The 23310-nt window shown below is 39.2% G+C and overlaps 1 protein-coding gene across 1 annotated transcript in view; it reads right to left on the bottom strand.

Moving 5' to 3' along the window:
• Positions 1-23310, bottom strand: part of LOC147798983 (zinc finger protein basonuclin-2-like) — a 35665-nt gene that overhangs the window by 2576 nt on the left and 9779 nt on the right. The window contains exons 3-15 of the mRNA XM_087136582.1: positions 14001-14029; positions 13372-13625; positions 12804-13056; positions 12229-12308; positions 10910-11009; positions 10228-10362; positions 9388-9599; positions 8360-8520; positions 7624-7756; positions 6386-6547; positions 3576-3764; positions 2888-2991; positions 157-213 (exon numbers count right to left, since the gene is read on the bottom strand). Coding sequence (XP_086992708.1) covers positions 157-213; positions 2888-2991; positions 3576-3764; positions 6386-6547; positions 7624-7756; positions 8360-8520; positions 9388-9599; positions 10228-10362; positions 10910-11009; positions 12229-12308; positions 12804-13056; positions 13372-13625; positions 14001-14029 — 1869 coding nt within the window. The remainder of the gene's footprint in view (positions 1-156; positions 214-2887; positions 2992-3575; positions 3765-6385; positions 6548-7623; positions 7757-8359; positions 8521-9387; positions 9600-10227; positions 10363-10909; positions 11010-12228; positions 12309-12803; positions 13057-13371; positions 13626-14000; positions 14030-23310) is intronic.

Here is a 23310-nt window from a genome sequence, read left to right as displayed (position 1 = left end):
TCCCTCAAACACATGCACCTAAAATATCTGTTAAAGTAATTGTGGAGTTTCTGAAACTTCCAAGGTGTATCTTTAACCTCTTGTCTGTTTCCAGTATAGTTTGGTCTTGTTCTAATAAGCAAGATCCTGAGTGTTGAATATTGGCTACACGTTTACCTTTTAGGACGGCACATTTGTAGAATGTGTTAGGTTTGAGATGCTTCTTTGGACTATCTGTTAACAAAGAAACAAGAAATCCCAAACCAGAGTATTATTTACTTCCAGTAAATCATTTACATCATGGAGGAAGGAATAGCCAAGTTTACATGAAGGGAAAAATAACCAACATTGTGCTCAAATGTTAACAATGATTAGGACATAAATAATTGTCTACAAAAAAACCCAAACAAACAAACTCAAATGACCCACTGAACCCATCCCTAAACCTACAATTTTAAGATCACTAACAAGATTTCTCTTGGTTTTGGCCACTGCGACCTTTAACATTGATAGTTCAGGTTTGAAGTGGTAGGTTTGCAGGATTACCCCCAAAACAATGCACAAGCCAAAGTTGGACTTCCTACATCAAGTATTTCTCAACTTATCATGCTGAAAGAGATTTACATATATTGATGTATATAGTTTTACCTACTGTGACCTGTGGCCTTGACCTTTGAAACTTCGGCCCCAAATTCTATAGATTTCTTGGGATGACCAAAAAGGAATTCACAAGCCAAAATTTAAATTCCTACATCAGGTAGTTCTCAAGTTATTGTGCGGACAAAATGTTGTTGTGACTGTTACAGTTTTAGGCATTTTAACCTTTTGCACACAAATTCACTAAGCTTCTTGAGACTTGCTTAAAGCAATCAACAAACCAAATTTCAAGTTCCTACGTAAAGCATCTCTCAAGTTATTGCACTGACAAGATTCTGGTCACGCACATGTCATACACACCCACCCACACACCCCCACACCCACCCCTATGCATAGATTCGACAAGGTAAGGTAAACATTACGCCCCCTTCGACTGCGTCGCGGGGCATAAAATTACAGGAAAGCCTCTCTTCATCACAAATAAATTTCTACCTTACACTTTTTCCAATGTCAAAAGCAACGTTTATGATCACCCAGAGACACATAATGTTTTTATTCTGGAATAATATTATTTTCAACCTGAGAAAAAAATTAAAATATTTCCAAGCTATCAAAGACTCAGTTTTTCAAAACAAAACTGATAAAAATCAATACTTGAATACTGCCATGGCCAATTTCCTAAAACGAACAAATATTTGCCAATTAAACATTGTGAAGTATCCAGGAAGTGATGAGGCATGTAAGCTAACCACTTGATAATGCTAAGCACGCATGGTCCAGCAAATTTCCTCACAACCCTTTTAATGCTCTGTGGGAAGGCCTGCCTGTGCAAACATCCAGCTGCTCTTTAATTCCCACAGCCAGGCAGCGATAAAATTTATAAAACAATCACCACAGAGAGAATGCAGCAAATGATTAACCCTGGTGATAGGCACTTAGGGGTCATATGACAGTGCTTGCTGTATCCAGGGACAAAACCAGCATTTGTAGAGATCTTGGTAATTCCCCGAAACGTTGCAAAGCATTCGTGGCATTTGCAGAGTTGAACAAACTTTTTCATTGGACCACTTAGGAATAAGGAATGGCAAATAGGTTTGAAGGATGAATTTGGGACCAGTGAAGTCCCTGGCTGATTTGAGTTTAATTTTGCTGGTTGACGATGGCCTAGCCTGTTGGTGAGTAGGTAGAATTATAGGCTAGCATGCCACTTTGGAAACCTATACTACTAATAAGGCAAGAACGACAAATTAAAGGGGAACCAGGAAGCCAGTTTTAGAGGCCAGTCAGGCAATTTATGAGCCGATTGGCCTTGGAAGGAAGATATCCCAGCAGGTTAATACAAGGCTCAGCAACCATGAAGACAGTCAGACATTGAGTCAAGTGTGAATGATATATAGCTAAACAATTAAACAGCACACATTACTGGCCAGTGGAAGCCAGGCAGCCAACCAGTTGATTGGCCACAGGAGAGGCAACAGGTGAGGAAAAACAAGCCAGTGAATGAATTCACCAACAAACACACTTGGGGAAACAGAGAGTAATTACATCACGCGTCATTAACAGAACAAGTCTACCGTAAGGAGGCACCTAAACCAATCAGTGTATTGGCTGGGTGAGGGGTGTCATCTGTCCTGTCCCAGCAGAAGTCTGTGCAGTCTGGTATCCCCCCCCAGCAATTTAGAAACTATACCAATATACAAGCCACAGTTCAGAGGCTTTTGGTGCTCCCTAGGAAACAATGTGTACACCCTCAGGTGCCCCCTCAGATTGAAATTTCACTCTAGTTACCCCACTGAGGCCATTTAATAAGCCTGTTAACTATCAGTAACTGAAGGATAGCCAGTAAATCATTTCCCAGTCACCCGACTTAATTAAGCTTAGCCAACAAAGCTGCCATCCAACCAGGCTGTCAGTAAACAATGGGTGTTAACTCATGTAAAAGCTTCCCATGTTTGCAATCTTTTTTTTTGCACATTCAGTTAGAAATCATTGGCAAGAGAGAAATTGTCAACCAGTGGAGAGAGAATGTGCCAGTTATGTGTAATGAAAATATAACAGCAAAAGCAATCCATAACAAATCAAACAAGAAACAAAAAAGTACAGCCAACAATGGTAAGGATAAGAGACAGATGACAGGTGACAATGACTCACAATACTGCATGATGGTCCTCAACAAAGCACAGCCAACAAGGGCAGTGACAAGGGACAGATGACAGGTGACAATGACTTACAATACTGCATGATGGTCCTCAACAAAGCACAGCCAACAAGGGCAGTGACAAGGGACAGATGACAGGTGACAATGACTTACAATACTGCATGATGGTCCTTTGGGAAGCAGCTCTGCTACTAGATGTCTGCACGTACATGTAGAACACAGTGACGTTATCGTCCTCCCCTCCTGCTGCTACAATACTGAATCAGGGGAGACGTCCAAACACAAACACATGACATGCAGACAGGATTGCATTGCAACCAGTACACTGTACCTAAGCGTAATGTCACGTGGTTGCATATTTGGGCATATAAGTTTAAGCGGGCATAGAATTGTTTTGCTTTTTCTATCTTTGGCAGTTCAAGGGGGATTTCAAACCTCTTAATATACCCTTGTGTTTCTACACTGTTTATGCTTAGGAAATTCTCTCCACAGAAGCATTGTGAGATTTGTCCTCGGCTTTTAATGTCACGTAATCTGTCCGAGTTTTACGACAGCGGAATGCAGGATTCAAACTTTGAGAACAAAAGAAACAATAGGAAGTTGTCTTAGCTAAAAAAAACAGATAAAGATGTATCTCGAAAAAGAGGACAAGAAGTGTGTGAGCTTTGTCAAAATGGCACACTTTGAGAAGACAGGGAAGGAGGAGCTTCACAGTGAATGATAAGACTGGATATCTCACAAACGTCTGAAACAGGTTGTAAAAAGTAGATTATCTTCAGAGGAAGAACTCTTTCCAGAAGTCAGAAGCGGGATAAGGGTGGGGTGGGGGAGGGGAACTTACATTTTGTCAGGATGCCAGGCCAGGCTTGTTACAGCTCCATAGGCAATACTGCAGCTGCTGATCAACTTCAGATGGGCAGATGACGCAGGTGGGGTTGGCTGTGCCCCTGCCTTCCTTGGAGTTCCAACTGTCTTCTCCAAGGCAGCATACAGCAACACGTCCCCATTCTGGTAACCCACTGCCACATACCTGGCACAGTGAATAATAACATTGGTAACCAAAAGGCTAAACACGAGGGCAGACAAACAAAATTGAAAATCACAGAGTCTGGTTTGCTCTTTGCAAAAATGTCATAACTTCTATCTGAGTTACTCTAGTCATTCAACTATCAATAAATAAATTAACTATTTCAAAGAAGGATTTGTGCCGGGGAGATGTAAATTAATTTTGGATTTTTGCCTGCCTGACGTGTATTTTAATACAGGCAGGGCAAAAATCCAAAATTAAATCCATTAACCAAAACCAGTGACTTTGATTTGAATTTTAATAAGGCTTTGAATTTTAATATTCTCTGGCTGGAAGTAAAAAAAACAAACAAGTATCTATATCTGACTGCAACAAAAAGTACTTCCCCTAAATGACTTCGAATAAAAATGAATTTTGAATTTGTGAAGGTAACCCTTATCCTTCATGGGCATTAATCCAGGGGGGGTATATATCCCCCCACGGGGGATGGGCTATTGAATCATCCCCCCCACCCACTTTTTTGTGGTGTGCAAAAAATTAAAGTGGATTGTGAAGGATTTTTCAGAAAATTTCTACCCCCCCTCACATAATGTTGAAACAGTACCATGCTCAGGAGTATGTATGAAGTGATATAAATGAACAAAGTTGCTACAGAAATGCCTACTTGGCTGAGTTGGCTCCATTTTACACAGTCCTAATTTTAGAAAATGTACATTGAGAAAGCAGGGATTTATCTCTGTCAGCACACCTCGTAAATTCGCCCCAGCAATTCAGGTATCACAATCGGTCAATATTTACCCGGAAATGCAGAACCACCTCTTTGCACACAGACATGCTCCCACCGCAAAATAGAACTGGGGCCTTTTAACACTTTCGGCGATGCAAAGGTGTCCTTAAATAATTTGCACGACAGGGAGGCCAGTCACAAATCAACTTATGGTTATCGGGATGTGCATGGCTTGTTTTGGGAGTGCTTCAGGCAGAGTAACCAGGACCAATCTGGGGGGGACACAACCTTTTGTTGTTGTAAAGGTTTTGATTAATAGTTAATCAAAGAACACCTTCCGACAAGTCTGAATGACCACACAACAGAAAAAACTAATGCTTAATTAAAATTCAAATGCCAGCAAAAGAAAAACGACCAACTCTACAGATGTTCAAACAGTGAATATTTGATTTTGCCGCCTGGCATGAAGACTTGAATACGTCGCTTATGGAAGGTACAGTATGTACAACATAAAATGTATGCCAGTAAAATAGATGGGCATGTCTACAGCACAGAGCCACAGGAAGAGGACTATGGACAGACACAAAAAGAGAGAAAAAACTGTTTGTCATCAGTTGTCAATGCTTCATTCAGAGTGGCCTCTTTTAAAAAATAAGGTGAGTGTAAAGCCGTGATTTCCATATCAACTTAAAGAGATGCAGAGGGCATGGCTGATGAGTGTCTGACGATATGTAATCATATGGAGACACTTAATCGTGACTGAGGCAAACAGGGAACACAACATTAATTAATCTGCGTTGAGTCACCAAAGTAGGCCTATACAAACACACACGATGGCATGACTGGTGTACAACAATGTCTCTCTCATCAGCATCAATCATTTTGCACATTTTCTCCTTATTATTGACATATGATGCCCCATTTGTCAACAAAATAGCTGATCATAAACACAATACATCAAACGGGAGTATCAGGTTGGCTTCAAGAGGCAGTATGACAACCTAAATGGCACTTTAGGTGAACATTTTCCAAGTTTCGAACACCATTTTATTTAGATTTTTGGTGGAATGATATCATGCACTGCCTCTTCTTCATCTGTCTGCATCTTGACATCTTGCCTGCCATCGGCATTTGGTACGAGTCGGGAAACTAAGCTTGAAGTACCTAGTGTACAGAAGAATGCAGTACCACAGTACACTGAGTGGCTTAGAAGGGGCAACTCTGAATGGAGGATGGTCGTATGAATCATGTCAACTAAATGACAACTCCAGGGGGCAATGTTAAACCTGTCTAACTTGTGGAAGCTAGTCCAATGCAGCTATCACAACTGGAAGTTAAGCTGTTAACATTAAACAGGTCATACAATGCAAGCCATTGAGAACCATACTGACAGGAGCTCTACCTTTCAAAAGCCCATCTCCCATCTCTCTTTTTGAATGTACTTAGAATGTAACACAGGGACCGCCCACTTCATTCTAATTCATTCAAACAGCCAACTCCCAAATGCACATGATTCTCAAATGAAAGTAGATACACAATACACATTTTTGCAAGATTTATTTCAAGACCTTTAACTCAAACGTAGCATCATAATTTGAGAGGTGTAGCTAAGGGGGAGGGGGCGGAAGGCATGGGGCACGCCCCCAGCTTGCACCATGTGGCCCTTCATAGGAAAGGAAAAATAAAAAAGGGAAAATCAGGTGATAGTCCACCTTGGTCAGAATTTCGAATGTGACCGAATCCACTGAGTGCCACCCCAAGAAAATGAGGCCCCTCTCCCAGCAAATTACACCTCAGTTACACCGCTGCATGGCTTGTAACTAGTTCTGTTGGCCGGGGGTCACACATACTTGCTACTCCTTTGTGATTTGTGCATCAAACCATGAATTTCCCTCACCTTTTCCCTGTAGCGACACTCAACGCTGACACTCCACATTTCCTGTCCCTCTGCATATCCACCAGCTTCATCGTCTTAGAGTGTAAATCCCATGTCCATATGGCGATTGTCCCATCAACATGTCCGGAATACAAGGTATTCTGACTGACAGACAAAGTTAATCTACATGGGAAACATAATGTGAAGAGAGTGAAAGATTTACCTAAATGTGAATATGTGTAAGTTGATCAGATTTGATTTTTTCCATCAAAGAGATGTTGATTTCTTGTTATTAGGAGTTCAGGCCTTCATCGCTGCATATTTTGAGGGTTCATAAGTAAGCTTGTGAAATTGTTTCCACAAACCATCAGACAAAATTGAGTAACAGTGAAACAAATATATAATGATGAAGAGCAAAACCTCCAGTATAATCAATGAAAAGTTAGATTTGAAAAATAAAATAAGATTTTTTTGTTGGGGGGGCGAGTTGAAACTATTTCAAATTATTTGCCAATATTATATTATATAAGTGATAACAAAAGTAATTTTCCTCTTCACTTATGCTCCAAATCCTGGAGTGTGAGGGATAATTTCCTCAAAATGTCTGTAGCAACATCCAGTGATACATCCAATTAATGTAAATACACTACACTGATATTTTGCATGGTCACTGTACACGACAGAAAAATAATGATTTGTTCCATACACACATACCAACATATTCGTTCACACGGAGAAGGTGTAATATCAACCTGCTAAACTCACAAGTTACTAAACTCTCCACCAACAACTTATGTATGTGTGTTTGTCAATGGATGAATTCATTCTAATGATTACTGTAACTCAGGGGGGTCCTTCCTGGTGAAAGTAACTTGCACTGGCAGCTACTGTACAAAAATAACAGCCCTTTGATGTTTTCTAGGGTTAGTGCATTCAGTGTGCACTCGGGATGTAAGATGCGAAATTATCAATCTTGAACCAAGACTAGTTTGATTTTTGAAAACTGCCGCACAACAACCCAATTCCCAACCCGACTTGACCCAACCCAATTCCCAACCCAACCCAACCTAACCCAACCCAACCCAACCCAACCTAACCCAACCCAACCCAACCCAACCCAACCTAACCCAACCCAACCTAACCCAACCTAACCCAACCCAACCCAACCCAACCCAACCCTACCAAACCCAACCCAACCAACCATCTCAATCTCATAAATCCTTTCAGAACCTTTGGCCACACATATTTTTTTCACTCACTTAGAAACTGTGGATGTTGGGCCCTGTACACTGCCCTCTATGTCCAGCATTGGACAGTCTTCTGCAGACACGGTGTGGATGACAACAGAGCCATCTGCGTTCCCAGCAGCAAGCAACAAAACTGTCTTCTTTCCTAAAAAAAATTAAAAAGGGGAGTTATTAGTTGGTATTCACACAAACATGGACTCTAGTTGGAAACAGAAGTTTGAAATAATCACAGTTTTTTTAATGAATCTCTAAAGCAAAGTTTGAATTACATGGTCTTAACAGAATTTCATCTGAGCAGATACTTTTGTTTGCACCTTAGGGTCCTTTCTTGCTTAACAAATCAAACAAGTGAATAGCAGAACAAAAGATGAACAAAAATAAAGATAAACAAAAACCTTACCCATCAACTGCAACCCAACTTTGATGATAGAAATTTTTGTTTGTCCTCGGTCTTACCTTCTCCACATTTACTCCTGTAATAACTTTGTGGGATTTTTGTAATACTGAACAACATTTCTCACACAATGCAGAGAGAAATAGAATAACAATAATCCAACTGAACTAGACAAACCAAGCACATCTCTAAGGAATCTACCTCCCACAAGAAGGTTATTTAATAATTCTATAAAAAGGAACAATTACAACAGCAATTTCTAAAAGATAACCATGTAAAGCTCCATCCAAAATTGCTGAGAAAAACTTAATTTACCACTTTCAGGAGTTGAAAGATACAAATTTGACCGCTTACTTTTGACCTCTACCCGGCAGAAGTCTAAAGCAGTCGGTGCTCCGTTGCCACATTTTATCACGGCCTGACCTTTGACCTGCCTGGCCATAGACCGAAGTAGATTGGCAGGGAAACTGACGTCAGAGCTCACTGCCTCTGTTCCTTCATCTTGGGCTGATTCACTGTAAAAAAAAATTAGTACGCACACACAAATGAGTACAACTTCTCAAATCTGTACATTTCAAAAAGCTGTATGAATTTATTTCTTGACTCTTGGGCTGTATATGAGCATGTCACTTGTGTTCAGGTGTGAAGACTGTGGCTGAATGATTATGGCTCAGAGGTTCAAATGCAGCCGCTGATTACATCTTGTGACCTCGGCAAGTTACTTTACTCCAACTTGCCTCTCTCCTCCAAGAGGCATAAATAAGTACCTGTGTGGGCAGATATGCTGTTGTAATTGATTTAACCGTATATTCCAGGGAGCTAGGATGGTATTTGGAATGATTGATTGTGTACACAGTGTGATTCCAGTGTAAGGCACAAAGAACATTTTCCTACACCCTGATTATCAAGAGTTTGACCACACCATAAAGCTATATGTGATAACTAGAGCACTATTTTGCTGAGCCAAGTAAAGCCTGCTGGACACATATTTGTGCATTAGACCCAACCATTTCTTCACTGAGTCCTCACTATGTCTCATCTTTCTGAGGACCCAACCATTTCTTCACTGAGTCCTCACTATGTCTCATCTTTCTGAGGACCCAACCATTTCTTCACTGAGTCCTCACTATGTCTCATCTTTCTGAGGACCCAACCATTTCTTCACTGGTTCTCACCATAACTCACCTTTCTGAGGACCCAAACATTCCTTCACTAAGCCCTAACCACAGCTCACCTGAGGACTGAACCATTCAGATCCTTCACTGGTCCTCATCAGTACTCATTACTTTTATTGTCTTGGGGCACCCAACCATTCTTTCACTTGTCCTTACCATTACTTGAGGACTCAATCATTGCATATACTATTCCTCACTATTACTCACCTGTCCGAGGACCCAACCATTCCTTCATTTGTCCTCCGTCTCTTGGTCTTGGGCTTGACAGCATCCTTGAAAAACTGGGTCATTGATTTTCTCTTTCTTCCTCCCCCCCTGCTTCCCTCTGCTCCCTGACTGCCCGAGGAGGAGGCAGGACTCAGGATGATCACGACAGAGAACACTCCCTCAGAGGTGGACTCTACTCTCGCCATTGCCAACTGTGGTAAACAGATCATTTGTATTGGTATCAGATAAGTTGATGCCAATAGAAATAAGAATAAACAGGCTATGCGAGAGTAACAAGAAGTAAATAAGTTGTAAAACTTGTGACCGTTTCAATCGTAGCGGAATTGTTCTCAATGGCATAATTCAACTTTTGAAAAAGAAGCGATAACAGAAGACAATACAAAGCACATCACAGTAATCTGCATTTATTGGGTTTACTAGATGATGTCAGAGGTCCAACATTTCCACTCCAATATAAGACTACTGTCACATAAAATCATCAGGAGGGGACAGTTATAACTTTGTTGCTCGATCCTCACATTGAAAGCATCTTAAAACTTGACGGATCAATAATGTTTCTAAGGCAGCCCTTTTTTTGGCCTTAAAAGGCTGTCTCGGAGAGAGAAAGCATGTCAAAATCATGACCATCCTGGAACACAGGAGGTTACTTTCAAAGCTATTGCAAGTAGGAGCAACCTGAGTTACCAAGAACCAATGAGACGTAAAACATCGAAAGTACTTAACATTTTGAGACACATTCTGCACATTATGTCAGTCAAAGGACAGTCTTGGAAAGGTAAAACACTGAAAAAGTCAGTGACAATAGTTGAGTCAACATACCTGAGGAAGAGAATCAGATGCACTGTTGCTAGGCAACAAGATGGCATCAATAGCCTCTTGAGAGGCCAGGAGGTCAGTGCTGCTCAAGGTTACAACTCCACTCAATGTTAGGTTGCTTCTCTTCTTAGCTTCAAACTGCAAGCGAGAGAAATCAAATGCCATTTTTCTCTGTAATTGCCTTAAACTAAGGCTCACAGACAAGCTCACAAGAACATAGATTTATTCTGTATATATAATAAATACATATTTACTTCCTGTAGAGAAAAATGTAACCAGCGAAGTATATCACTTGTGACAAGTACCTTCCTTGTGACTAGTGCATTACTTGTGACTAGTACCTTACTTGTGACTAGTACCTTACTTGTGACTAGTACCTGCACTCAGCTGCACAGCCAGGATCTTGTTTACCTGTTACCAAAATATTCCTTCTATTGAAATCATATTTACTGTTCCAATTTTGCTTTATCGGTGTCCTGACTTCCTCCCTCAATGAAGATCTGGGGGCCAATTCACAGTTTTTGCAATTGTAAGCAGGCTAAAATGATTGTCTAAAAGTGAAGCTCAACTGCCGTTGCCCTAATGAATGTTCTCCCCTAATTTTCCTGAAGTATGAGTGAGGTTGAGAAGCCTGAGTAACCACAAGAATCTTTTTTATAAGACTAGCCTGAATGACATCACTCACAAGAGCCTTCTCCTGTTCGTTGGGGAGTCGGTGAAGATTCAAAGAATGGGTACATCGCTGACACGGTGTAAAGGCAAGGAATGGGATTACCATATCACACCTATGTTTGAAAAAAAATCAGACTTGATAAAAAAAAAAGCAAGTAGATAGAAACAGAAAAAGGCAGATACAGTATTGTGAGCTGTGAAGTTTACAACATGAAAAAAGTGTGACACTTATGCACTATCACCAACAGAGTGTCAAATTTCTTTCAGTTAATGGAATTTGATGTGGGGTAGATGTAAACATTGACATTTGATTTGCTGAATGGTGACATAACTTAATAAGTCCTCTATATTCATCGCTGAAGGAGCTCAATGATCTGAACTACCCAGCGGGGCTCCACAAGCTTCCTGGTCTCCTGGTTAAGATGTGTGCACTAGGAAAGGTTTAAATCCCACCTGATGATCAAGCTTATGAATTTGTTCTCATGGACAGGCCCCTGGACATTAAATTATGTTGGTGATGATCAACTCTAAATGTCAAAATAGAGTCCCACAGCGCATTAACAACTACACAACACAGCCATGGGCAGAGAATGCCTGCAGGCACGTTTTCAAAAAAAAATGTGTCGAGCAGTGGAGCAAACTCATGCCACCAGTTGGGGGGGGGGTGGGGGAGACTGAAATCCTCGCACTGCTCATCTCATGTACACTTGCGCACTTAGAAGCCTTAACCTTACATGTACATCAAAATGGAAAATGATTCTTCTGGATTGTTCTTCTTTCTTCAGTTCACTTTAAGCAAATCAGCTACAGGAGGTTTTTGAAATGAAAACGAAATCTGCATCGTTTTGCTTCTCACCTCCCAAAACTGAGGGGGGGAACCAAATGGTTTAGATAAACAGCACCTATTTGCAGGTACGCTGTATTAGAAACAGGTTTTGTACCGAAATCAGGAGCGACACATCAGACTTGTGATCCTGGCGCAACCAAAACCTGCAAAGCCTTTTATTTTTAGCCATCAGAAGCTTTTAGCTCAATCATTTCACAGTGTGTGACTCAGAAGGGAAAAGGTGTCAGAAAGGTGGTTCTCGTTTCATAATCTGTCCCGGTGTTCTACCAGAATTAAGAATTTCTGCTGTGATGTGAGAGTGCAAAATTTGACAGGTTGGCTCAAATTGGGGGTGACGGACACATGCTGTATGTCCAGTGGGGCTAGATTCAAGTAAGGCACAAGACACAGGCTTGGAAAACAACATGTGTTGGTTAGGTCAAGGTTATCAACAATTTTGTAAATCAAAGATCGACATCATAATTTATTTGAAGACCATCACTCACGTGAAGCCGTTGTACTTGTGGCATATTCGAGACAAGTTGTCTAGACGAAAACCCCGACATCGGCAAATCTTAATGGTCACCTATTAATAAAAATACAAAACACAACAGGAAGACCTAAATCATTTTCTTTGCACTTGAGATATCCAACTGGTGATATTCTACATATTCACACTCATTAGTTCTTCACAAAACCACCACAATTCTGAAAGAGATTTATTCCACAAGGCGTATTCGTAAGTCTCAGTCTAGCATCCGTCATGCAAAGTTCAAATCTTACATATTTCATTAAGTGTTTAAAAAAAACTTTTGTCTAGAATCTCTCAAAAACTTAGAAACTTAAACAAACTAGGTACTGAAATTTGTTCTCTGAGAATTTTGTTGTTGGCTCCGTAACACATGTACTATAGAAGCACACTTGTTTGTACTCAATTTGCAAGTGCATATGATGGAAGCCCAGAGTACACTTTTTTCAAATGTTCAGATCAATTTCAGTCAGAAAAGTGCACTTTTTGTTCCAGCTTGTCTGTCTGACAATCGGAATGGCTCAAATAACAGGCTCACTAATCGACACTCACTATTCCCTCGTCGTCATCAGGGTCAATGTTAGTGGGCTCAAACCACACCCCGATCTCGGCATCATCACACTCGTTGATTGACAGTGACGTCATATGCTTGTCATCTCGCTCCATCTGGACGTGGCAGGGGAGACTAGTACATCCTGTAAAGGTGTTCTTTATCAGCTTGTCTAGTGCCGTCTCCGGCCGATGACACTCTATTGTGTGTTTGCAGTTGGTACATTGTTTAGCCAGTGGACTCTCCGCAGGAATGCTACTCAACAGGAAAAAATAAAATACTTCTTCTTTAAATGCTTGCAAACATACTTTTAACCCTCTTACAATGAACTAAATTCTCAATAGAACCATTTCACTGTTCAAAATCCTTAAGTTGATGTATTTGGAAAGGCCATACAACATCCAGAGGTGAGGTTCAATGAAAAAAATGGTCCAATTGCTTACGCTGCTGAGTTTTCTTCAACAAAAGACAGCTTCAGGCTTAACAGAATAAACTCGTTAAGCAGGTGACACTTACTGATGATACAAGTGATTCAACTGAATTTGATTGTGAATGCCTGTAATTGATCACCTTGGATCTGGTTTGACATATCCTTGGCAGTCAACTTCGCAGCCGACGCATGCTCTGCTGTGAGCTTTTTCATTGTTGACTTCTCTCATCTTGTCGTTTTTGGTCGGCAGTCGGTGTTCGCTCTCTGAGTGACGACAGGATGTACAGGTGGCCAACCAGGAATTGCGCGGCGCCCCCGCTGGCGACTGGTAATTACGGCATTCACAGCAACCGTACTGGCAAGGTGTACCATCTTTTGCCCCTTTTTTGCGAATCTAAAACAATCACACACAAGCATATCTCACAGCAAACAAAAATAACTGCTTTTCTTTGTATCTTTTTGCATCATTTCAGATTTTGATTAATTCAATAACAAAGAACATGGTGATAATTTAGTACTTTATATCTGAGGTCTTCACATGTTAATGGAGACAAGAAAGATATTCAAAATTAACAATTGTTTGTTTACTTTCTAACCATTTCTGTACAGGGACTTACTTTTGTTAGAAATGATTTCCACAAACAATTTAATTTCTAATAGCAGATGTTTAAGTTTCACATTAAAAAAAAATGTAAAGCTGCATGGGCGTTTTTCAGTGGCAACACGAAATGTTTTTTTCTGCACTTCTGCAGAACAAGCAATTGCTTACCCGTTTTACTTGAGCCTCACTCAGCGAATCTGAAAAACAAACACAAAAATATTACATTCCAAAAAGTCTTTTTAACGAATGACAATTTGGAAAATTCCTTTTGAAAATGACAATTCAGATAAGGATAAATGGGACAAGTAGAGAATGTAAACTGGATTGTCCATTTGTATAACATCTGAAACAATGAACCGTCAGAATTAGTTTTCACATGTGGAAAGTTTCAGTGTCTCTCTGAACCTTAAATAGAAAGCAAGAGAAAAATGGTGTGTGCCATTACTAACTTAAAACACGAAGTAATTCCTTGCAGTTTGCGGAAGAGTGCTATTGAGGTTTTGAGCTTAAAGACAGTTTTATGACAAATATACATCATTCCCAATCAGTTCCAATGACGTATTATAGGGCAAATTTTCATAATTTCCTTATACTTTCTGATTGTGAGGCATGAAGCCATTATTTGCAACTTGGAACCCTTCTGACCAATCAAAATAGGACATTCTTAAAGGTAGGGCAGGTTCACAAATCTTCTTTTAGAGCACAGAAATTCATGACTTGCTTTCTCAACATGACTAATGACAGTTGATTCGCTGTTAATCTTATTAAAACCCATGTAATCTCTGATAACAGCTTTGAATGACTACACTTGATCAGTGTTGGGAGCTATAATTAGCCATTTGGTATATCAACAGACTACAGCCACTTCAACAAGGATGCAATATAGCCTAAGGGGGTGTGCATTCGCTATGTCATATTGATAATAAGTGCTCAGTCGAAACTTAAAGGGACAGCCTAATTTTTATTTTAAAAACCTTTACACTAATTTGCTGCAATGGGTAAATCACACTTTGTCACATGATGTATCTCAGTGCTCTCATTGGTTCTGATTATGATGAAATGACACAGCTTACGTTCAGAGCTGTTGATGAGTCATTTATGAGTCATTTCCAAGTTCGCAGTTTTCTTCCAGGCAAGTTGTTAGCAAGTAGCCATATGTCAATCAATCAAACTTTGATAAACTACGTTCCTTTGCAATCAAGACAAGTTAGCACAGCTTTTTTTCTAGATATAATCATTGATGGATATTAAAATTATCCCAAGTTTCCATTCTTTTTTTTTTAAACAGTGGCCCCACAAATACACGTATGGCAACATACTCAAAAAAAACTTAATTGTCATAGCAACAATATGTGTGAGGACTGTTTGTATTCAAGAAAACAATGAATAGAATTATAACAACTCAAACTTGACTTGATTTGATATGATGGAGCCTAAGCACAAACTGTCATAAGTCCCAGGATTAAGTACGCACATGACAACGACAAAAAGAAGAGTTCCATACATGAACATCCACTCTTTGCACAAACCCAAGGAGAAATTGTAAGTGTTTTCTAAGCAACTACTTCAATATTTTCACAGTTAATTTGGACTTTCTTTAGGACATTATCACTTTCTGATGGTTTATGAACCACTGCAAAGAAAAACAAGTGATGCCTGTCTATAGAATTCTTACTAAATATTTCTCAGTGAAACACAGAGCAGGAACTTTGATAAATAGTATCCATTTACTTGAAAAGTTACCGAATACTGAGTGCCACAGAATATGTAAAGAACATAGGACACTTCTCCAAAAACAGCATATACCATCCCTGTCAAATTGTCTGTTAATGCTATCATCATGGATTGGCATAACCATCAACACAAGCAGAGCACAGGCCACCGCAGCTAACCCCTTTAAACGGGTGCCAATTATGCCCCGGTGTCTGCCATCCAACCCTAAGAGATGTCCGATGACGTTGGCAATCATCTATCTCAGCCCTAAATGTCAAGAGTGTCACGAGTACCCTGTGCCTTCATCCAAACATCCCGTCCCAGCTTCCTTGAGGAGTTCCAGTCAGACAGAGTGACCTTTAAGAAGCTAGGGGGGCTTCAAGCACAGACAGCTGTCCTAAAGTGACAGCGACATTAACGGTCTGCATGCTAACAGACACGCCATCCCTTTTATCAATCAAGCTTGGCTTTCTGGACACACTGGGAACATTTTCTTTCCTGAAATAACAGATTGATGGGATCTAGATAATTTTTTTTAGCAGTGTAAAGAGCCTTTGATAGATGTAGCTCTTTCTTGTGAAGTGGAAAAACTTGCTGAATAATCCTGCAAATGAAACTATAAAGATTTCTGACACACTGAATTATTGTTATTATGATTTCTGACTTGTGTTGTTCATTTTGTTATTCTAAATGGGAAGAGAGAAGTTACTATAACTTATCACAAACATAATTTTGAAGACAGAGTTTTACACGTTTAGGAAATGGAAAAAGCACCATGAAGAAAAGTATTTTTTTGAGGGGGGAGGGAGGGACATGCTTTTTTGTTTTTACTTTGCAGAAATGTGGTAAATTTGAGTGAAGTAAACTACAAGAAAATGAAACGGGACAAATTTAAGGTTTTGATGTTGGAGGTTAGACTTTCCACAGCACTTTGTTAATTTTTTGTTTCTGGTTTAGAGACATTGTGGGTTCATGTCTGTTTGCCTTGGTCTGTTTAAAATTGTGGTGGAGCACTGTCCTATAAATACTTTTGTACAACCAAACATTAAGCTCTTTGTCACAAACACGGCAAGAAAAACACTGACGAAAGACAACAAATTAAGTAAGTGTGAAAAGAAAAAATAAGACCTTGAATACATGAAACTTCTCTTTGTTCAACTTTGGTAAAAAACAACCTAAAGAGAAATGAGTACATTCTGAAAACTCTTGTCTGAAGAGATTTTTGTTTACGTTTTTGACCATCCAAAGATTTAATTGTTAGAATGATTAAGTTTGTGCTATCTATATCATACAGCTGTATCCACACCAGATTATCTCAATACATTGTGCTATAAACATGGCACTCTATTAAAGCATCAAATGCAACTTCAGTTTTGTGTCCCTAGGAGGCCACTTGACCCAAGCTTGCCTCTCTATAACAACCTTGGATCACATGGGTCAAAAGGATTAATGGTATTGTTATTCAGCTTGAAAGTAACCAAACTTCAATGATCTCATCCAGGGAAAATGTACCTCATCTGAAAGCTAGGTCCCCGGTTGGGAAAACCTAGGGTGAAAATCTTACACACTTGCCACCTTGTCAGTCCTGCTGAATTGTTAGGTGGGTCATTCTATAAATTTGGGGTCCAAAGTGTGATATTTTTCCATCCCTGTTACCTCTGACATGTATACCATCTGACAAGTTTAATTGACAAGGGATGTATCACTGAAATTAATTTCAAACTATTTTTGTTTGGCAGGTAATTTGCAGTATTTAATTCGTTTTGGAAATTAAACAATGAGTTCTAAACATTAAAAATCAAATGACAGATGTAACACGAACAGAAAAAGCATGGCCCCCAAAATTATAAAATGACCCATTGATCTTAATTATGCTTAGTGGTGTTTCTAAATGTTGAAAAAAGTGTTACTGCTAATTAAAAAGGCTTATATTCATAGTACATCCTACAGTGAATTGCACCATTAAGCCTAAAAAACCCTGTCTGGAGGCATGTTCCCAGATTCCTAATATCTTCCTCGTTCAAGGCATGCAGCAAAAGTTCAGTGTCCAGAAATAAGCAAACATTTTCGTAATAATCCTTTCTACGTAAAAAGCCCGTATCAAGACTGCGCACTGGTACTCTGCAAAACTTTTGCACTCAGTAAAGCATTTGGGTGGCAAGGAACATGCATACAAATGTCATGACTATTTTAAGAGGTCCGTCAGTAACACTAATGGCACACTGGGGAGTATAGCTGATGGCTCAAAATACTTGTCAGTAAATGAGATTTCCTAGCCATTCCAGGTAAAACAATTAAACTAAGCAGATGTTTTCATTTGTGCAAGCTGAAGTTCTGAAATAGCAGCCTGCCTTGGAAGGAGAAAGAACTTTTTATAGGAAGCGCAACTTTGAAACGCTGGCTTGGTTAACGTACACATGACGGCCTGGAAATGTCAGTCGTTGCGTGATGTGGAAACGGATACAGATGATGAACACTTGTCAGGAGAGATAGTGAATTCGGCTCATTGCCTCTTTGCCCCTCGTCCCTCCCTTCTAATAAGCCCAACACCACCTTGTCCTGATGCGACCCCTTCCCCCTTGCTGAAGTAGCTACTGGCTCAGAGAGGAAACAAGTTCTTGATACACCCTTCTAATCTAGGACATGCTTGATTAGTAGAAGGCACTTGAGGATAAAAAACCACAAACTCCATGGAAAACAACAACAAATTACTACAAAGAATTCTTGAACTGAAACCAAAGGTAGGGGACATCAAGTAACCGTACATGTACCTCACCCAAAGCTATTCAAGTTAATTTTAACAATTTTTGGAAAGGAAGTTTGAAGGACAAACTCTTCCAAAGACCCAATTGTAAAAATTGTTTTGATCCTGACGACCCTTGGAGAATTGTGCAGCATCTTGGCTAGTGAGAAAAACAGAACGATATTGTCAAATTTTTGTTGGGGGGGTGGTTTTGACTGTACAAAATTTGAAAACAATTTAAAAATGCTACTCCATGAACTTTAACCTCAAAAACTGTATGTCTGCCCCCAGCCTCCATAAAAGCAACACATGTTATTTAAACAAAACTATGAAAACATTCAAGAAATCTCAGTGTAGCAGATATTTTGGAAGAATCAAAAGTATCAAATTTTGGAACATGTTTGGGATTGAGAATGGCATTTATGAGGAGAGTGACTTTAAACTGTTGATCTTAAATAATAAACTAACAGCACAAATCTTTATGTTGCTCATTAGCTATTTATTGAATACCACAAGATGCATTTGTCAAACAAAATGTTACTTTCTTCAGATGGGAGGAACTTTCACCGGACTACCAAAGTCCATTCATATGCAAATAAAATGCTAATGTACGGACTGAATACATTGTAAATACCTCATGATATTTGAGTCTTACATATTCAGCTCGTCAGGCATGCAATTACTCAGACACTGAAATGACTTCTTTACATGTAAAATAATAAATAAATAGTTTGCGGTACCCGCTGCTTCACCTGACTCGGACCTGCCAGCCGACCCTGGCAAGCTTGGTGGTTGAGACATCTGCACTAATAAGCAGGAGGTCGTGGGTTCGAGTACCACCCGAATAAGCTTGTGAATTTTTTGCAAGCTCTCGAACAAAAACTGAGCATACAGTGTTTATCAATGTATATGTTGGGTAAGGGCAAAACCTGTTATATAAAAAAAATAATAATAACTTAAAAAAGTCACTGAAATCTTCATGAACATTCCTAAAATCAGACAAAAATAATTACAAACATTCAGATGCATAAGGTAAAATATTTGTGTGGTGTACACGTACATACATGTTCACTGTTTGAAAAAAAAAAAGTAGGAAAGTTTGAAATGAAATTCATGCTTAAAGGGTTAAATGTATTTGGCTTTCTTGAATTGCATATTTATTCTAGACAATATGTCCTAGCCATTTATGCAGGGGCACTGTTCAATTCTCAGTGACTGCAACCTCAAATTCTGATGGGTGAGTGTATTGTGTGGAATTGCAGCCCCAAACACCAAGACATCCAATCTGGTTCATTTGTAGACTTTACCCAAGGAGATCCCATTACTGTACAGGCTCAATGCTTCCACCTGTTCTGAAACTGCCACCGATAGAGGCAGCCATTTGCTGTGACAGTCAATGAAAATGTGGCACCACTTGTCATATGTGTATTCTGGTCTGTTGGATGTCACCCAATGGCTGAGTGGTAAAAGGACCTAAGTGACATCAAAAAACAACATAATCACTGATGCATGAAGTGAATGATATGCCTGGAGTATATTTATTCCTCTCCCTATGATATTGTGAGAAACAGGACAACTGACACCTGAAAGATCAACTTTCAGAATAATTTGTTGCCCTTTCAAAAGCCACTGGAGTATTTTGACAATATCCTATTAATTGAAGTGATATTAATGCATGTGGATGACCTGCATGTGAGTGAGGCACCACTACAGTAAAGATTTGCAATTTTCTTTGCTCGATTAGCCAACAGTTTGTGGTATTTCAAGTAAATCTGGGGAAAAACAATACAAAATTAAGATATTTCTTTTCGAGGAAGTCAGATGATTGAGTGAATCAGAAAAATGCATACTGTTGATTTATCATGTTAAATTAAATCTTCATATTTTCTTCCCTAATGTTTTGTACAAAATTGTAAATTTCATTTTCAATACAAATGTACTCAATCAAGTAAACTCAATGAGCAATGACAATATTTCCGCAGGAAATACCACGAACATCAGACGTGTAATGAAGTCCTTAACACATCACAGGTTATACAGACTGCTGCCATGAGGACAATGGTGCCTGGTGATAAGAATAGGTAAAACGTCACATCTGAAGGGGAACACAAGGTGAATTTATCTTTTGAATATGCAAATGTTTTCTTTCCTTTGCCCCTCACCCTTGACTCCACCCTGTCTGCCCTACAACATCTAGCTGCAGGTATGCAACACTATTGTGAAAAAACATCAACATTGCTTTTGAGGGGTTCAGCAAAAGATGAAAAATGTCCATTTTATGAGCAGGAAGTATAATTGCCATTTCATTTATCAGTGGCGTTAAAAATAGTGACACCAACATTGATTGTTTATTTCCTGTATATCAGCTGCATTTCAAAGTAACTTCTAGACTTTTTGTCCACTCCTTTTCAACAATGTAAACTCAAGTAATAGTCTGATGTGAGCCATACATTGGTTTTATGATTTACTTTGTAACCCTTTGAAACTGGCCTCAGAAAAAACAATTAAAAAAAGACATGAAGATGGCTTCCTTCTTTGAAAAATGTCAGATTTCTGAATTCTTATTCCCAGTAAATGTTCTTCGTATTAAGCCCAGTTACTGCATAGCCAGTCTTCCCGGAAAACTCAATTGACGATTTGGTAAGCCAAGCCAGACGTTCTCAAAAGTACACTATGTAACCAGCCCAAGAAAAACAATGAAAAAAATATGACATGAAGATTGATTCGTTCTTTGAAAAATGCCAGATTTCTGAATAATTCTTATCCACTGTAAATGTTTTTCTTAAGCCTACTTACTGCACAGCCAGCCTTACCAGAGAAATAAATTTAAGATGTTGATCAACCAAGCCAGTTCTCAAAAGTACACCATTTTCATTTTTTCTTTTACTATTTCTGATGGTGTGTAATTCTTCATTCCTCCATCTCCATCAACCCACTGACAGTCCATCTTGGCTGACAACCTTTCCAGATGGCATCTTTCACAGAAAAGTTTGTCCCACACTTAGGTCATCATGTGCATCAACTGTTCGCGGCATTACAGATTTTGCTTCTGTCACAGATACCAAGAACAAGCCTGTACTTAGATTTCAAGCGACAGTATTAAGACTAAAGACACAAGACTGACTCACTCAGAGGAGAGACTGTTCATGTAAAGATGAGGAATGGAAACACATTGAAAATATGGCTAGTTTCCAATTTTCTTTTTTTTTATGGGGGGGGGAAATTGCAATGATTAATGCAGTGGGTACAGGATCACAATCGTCCCACACAATGTTTATAGAAGCAGTTGGAAATGCAAACACTTGGCTTGGGTAATTAATCCTACAAGGACATGGAAAACTGATGGAACTGTTCATCTCTGTGTTCTTCCTGAAACTTGGGGGACAGTAGGTCTACATGAACTTCACGCATCAATATGAAGAAGTGATTCTTTTCATGCACCCTGAAACTGCCTTTCTTGAATAAGACCCATCCCAAAAGGATCATGAGAAAAAATGAGAAAAATCACTGACTGCAGTGTTTCTTTAAGTTCCAAATATAAACAAAAATGAAAAGGGCATTAGGTACATGTACAAAGTATGCAAATTTCTCAAGTTGTGTTGGAAGCCGTCAAAAAATTTAAGCAAGAAATAAACCCTCTAAAAATATCTTACTTTTTCAACATACTGGATTTTGTGTCTAAAATGCCGAGCGAGGGTTTTAAAAGCAAGCCCAACGGACTGAATGTAATTCACAAGCATGTTAAGCTATGACGCCAAATGTGTACTTTATATTTCCCATTGCAATCATGGTTATATTACGGTTGTACCAAAATTGTAAATTATTTTGGTATACTACCAGTATAAATACATTTTTTGTTTTAACCATTTTTACAAGCTCTTGGCATACCGAATTAAAACACAGGCTTGCCAACAACATTTATGGCTGTTCTTTTAAGCCCCAACAGTTGCCCACAACTCATCCCTAAGCCAGTAATTTGCCTGGTCCCACAGGTATTTTAGTAAGGGGCTTTTTAAAATAAAACATTTCACGCGTGTACAAACTATCTGTTGGGGGGGTGTTAGGAGACCATGTGTACTTTTCAAAATATTAAAACTGATGATAAAATTTAGCACTGAAATCAGTTTTTCCCCCTCTTGTTCACTCCTGTGTCAGGAAAGAGGGCCAAAAAGGTACTCTTTGCATGGTTGTGAAAATGAAAGGGAAAAAAGGATTGCCCCCTTTTTTGAAGACTCCTAAATGAATATTATACATCAAATCTCTGTTTTGGATGTTCCTTTTGTTGGTTTTAAAGTACATGGTCAGTTGAACAAATGCATGGCATATTCCATTTTCATCTGTCTTTTCTTCATGAAATTCTCATACAATGCCTGGGGTGAAAAAAACGTGTAAATGAAAACAACTATTGTGGACATTTGGAAAATATGCTGCTTTCATGCCCATCTTGCTGCCTACATCTTACTTCTGTACCTGCATGCATGAGCTGTGCTGAAAGCATGAGTTACATTTAATAAGTTAATAAATAGCGATAATATTTGAAAACGTCTGTGTTAACACAGACTCATCTCCTTATTTTAGTTTGCCCAACACTTTTTACATTCCAGTTTGCAATACTTCACATTCAACTGACGACAGGGGACTGAGTTTTCATACAGGGTGACCCAGAAAAAAAACAACAAACAAACCCTGAGGAAAGGGGTTAATATGCCCAAACCATGACATATGATTATAATGTATAAGGATCTCCACAAAGTAGAAGCAGTATTCTTTCTAATGATACCTTGATGGTATCCCTCCCGTCATGCATGATGGAATACCATTGTCTAGAAAATGGGGCATCCAAACTCAGTTGTAACACTTGGGATAAACCAGTGAATGAGGTTGTCCTCTGTCATGCTTGTCCTGGATAAGATATCAGGGGCACACCGATTATTTACACATTACGTAATTCACAGTTAATTATGCACCGATGTACACCTTCCGCATGTCCAAGTCCATGCCTCCTGCAACTGGTTCCCATTG

This window comes from Acanthaster planci, linkage group LG05 (assembly GCF_054643075.1).
Source record: "Acanthaster planci isolate LZ-2023a linkage group LG05, COTS_SCS, whole genome shotgun sequence".
Lineage (NCBI taxonomy): Eukaryota > Metazoa > Echinodermata > Asteroidea > Valvatida > Acanthasteridae > Acanthaster > Acanthaster planci.
This window is presented reverse-complemented; position numbering and strand designations above follow the sequence as displayed.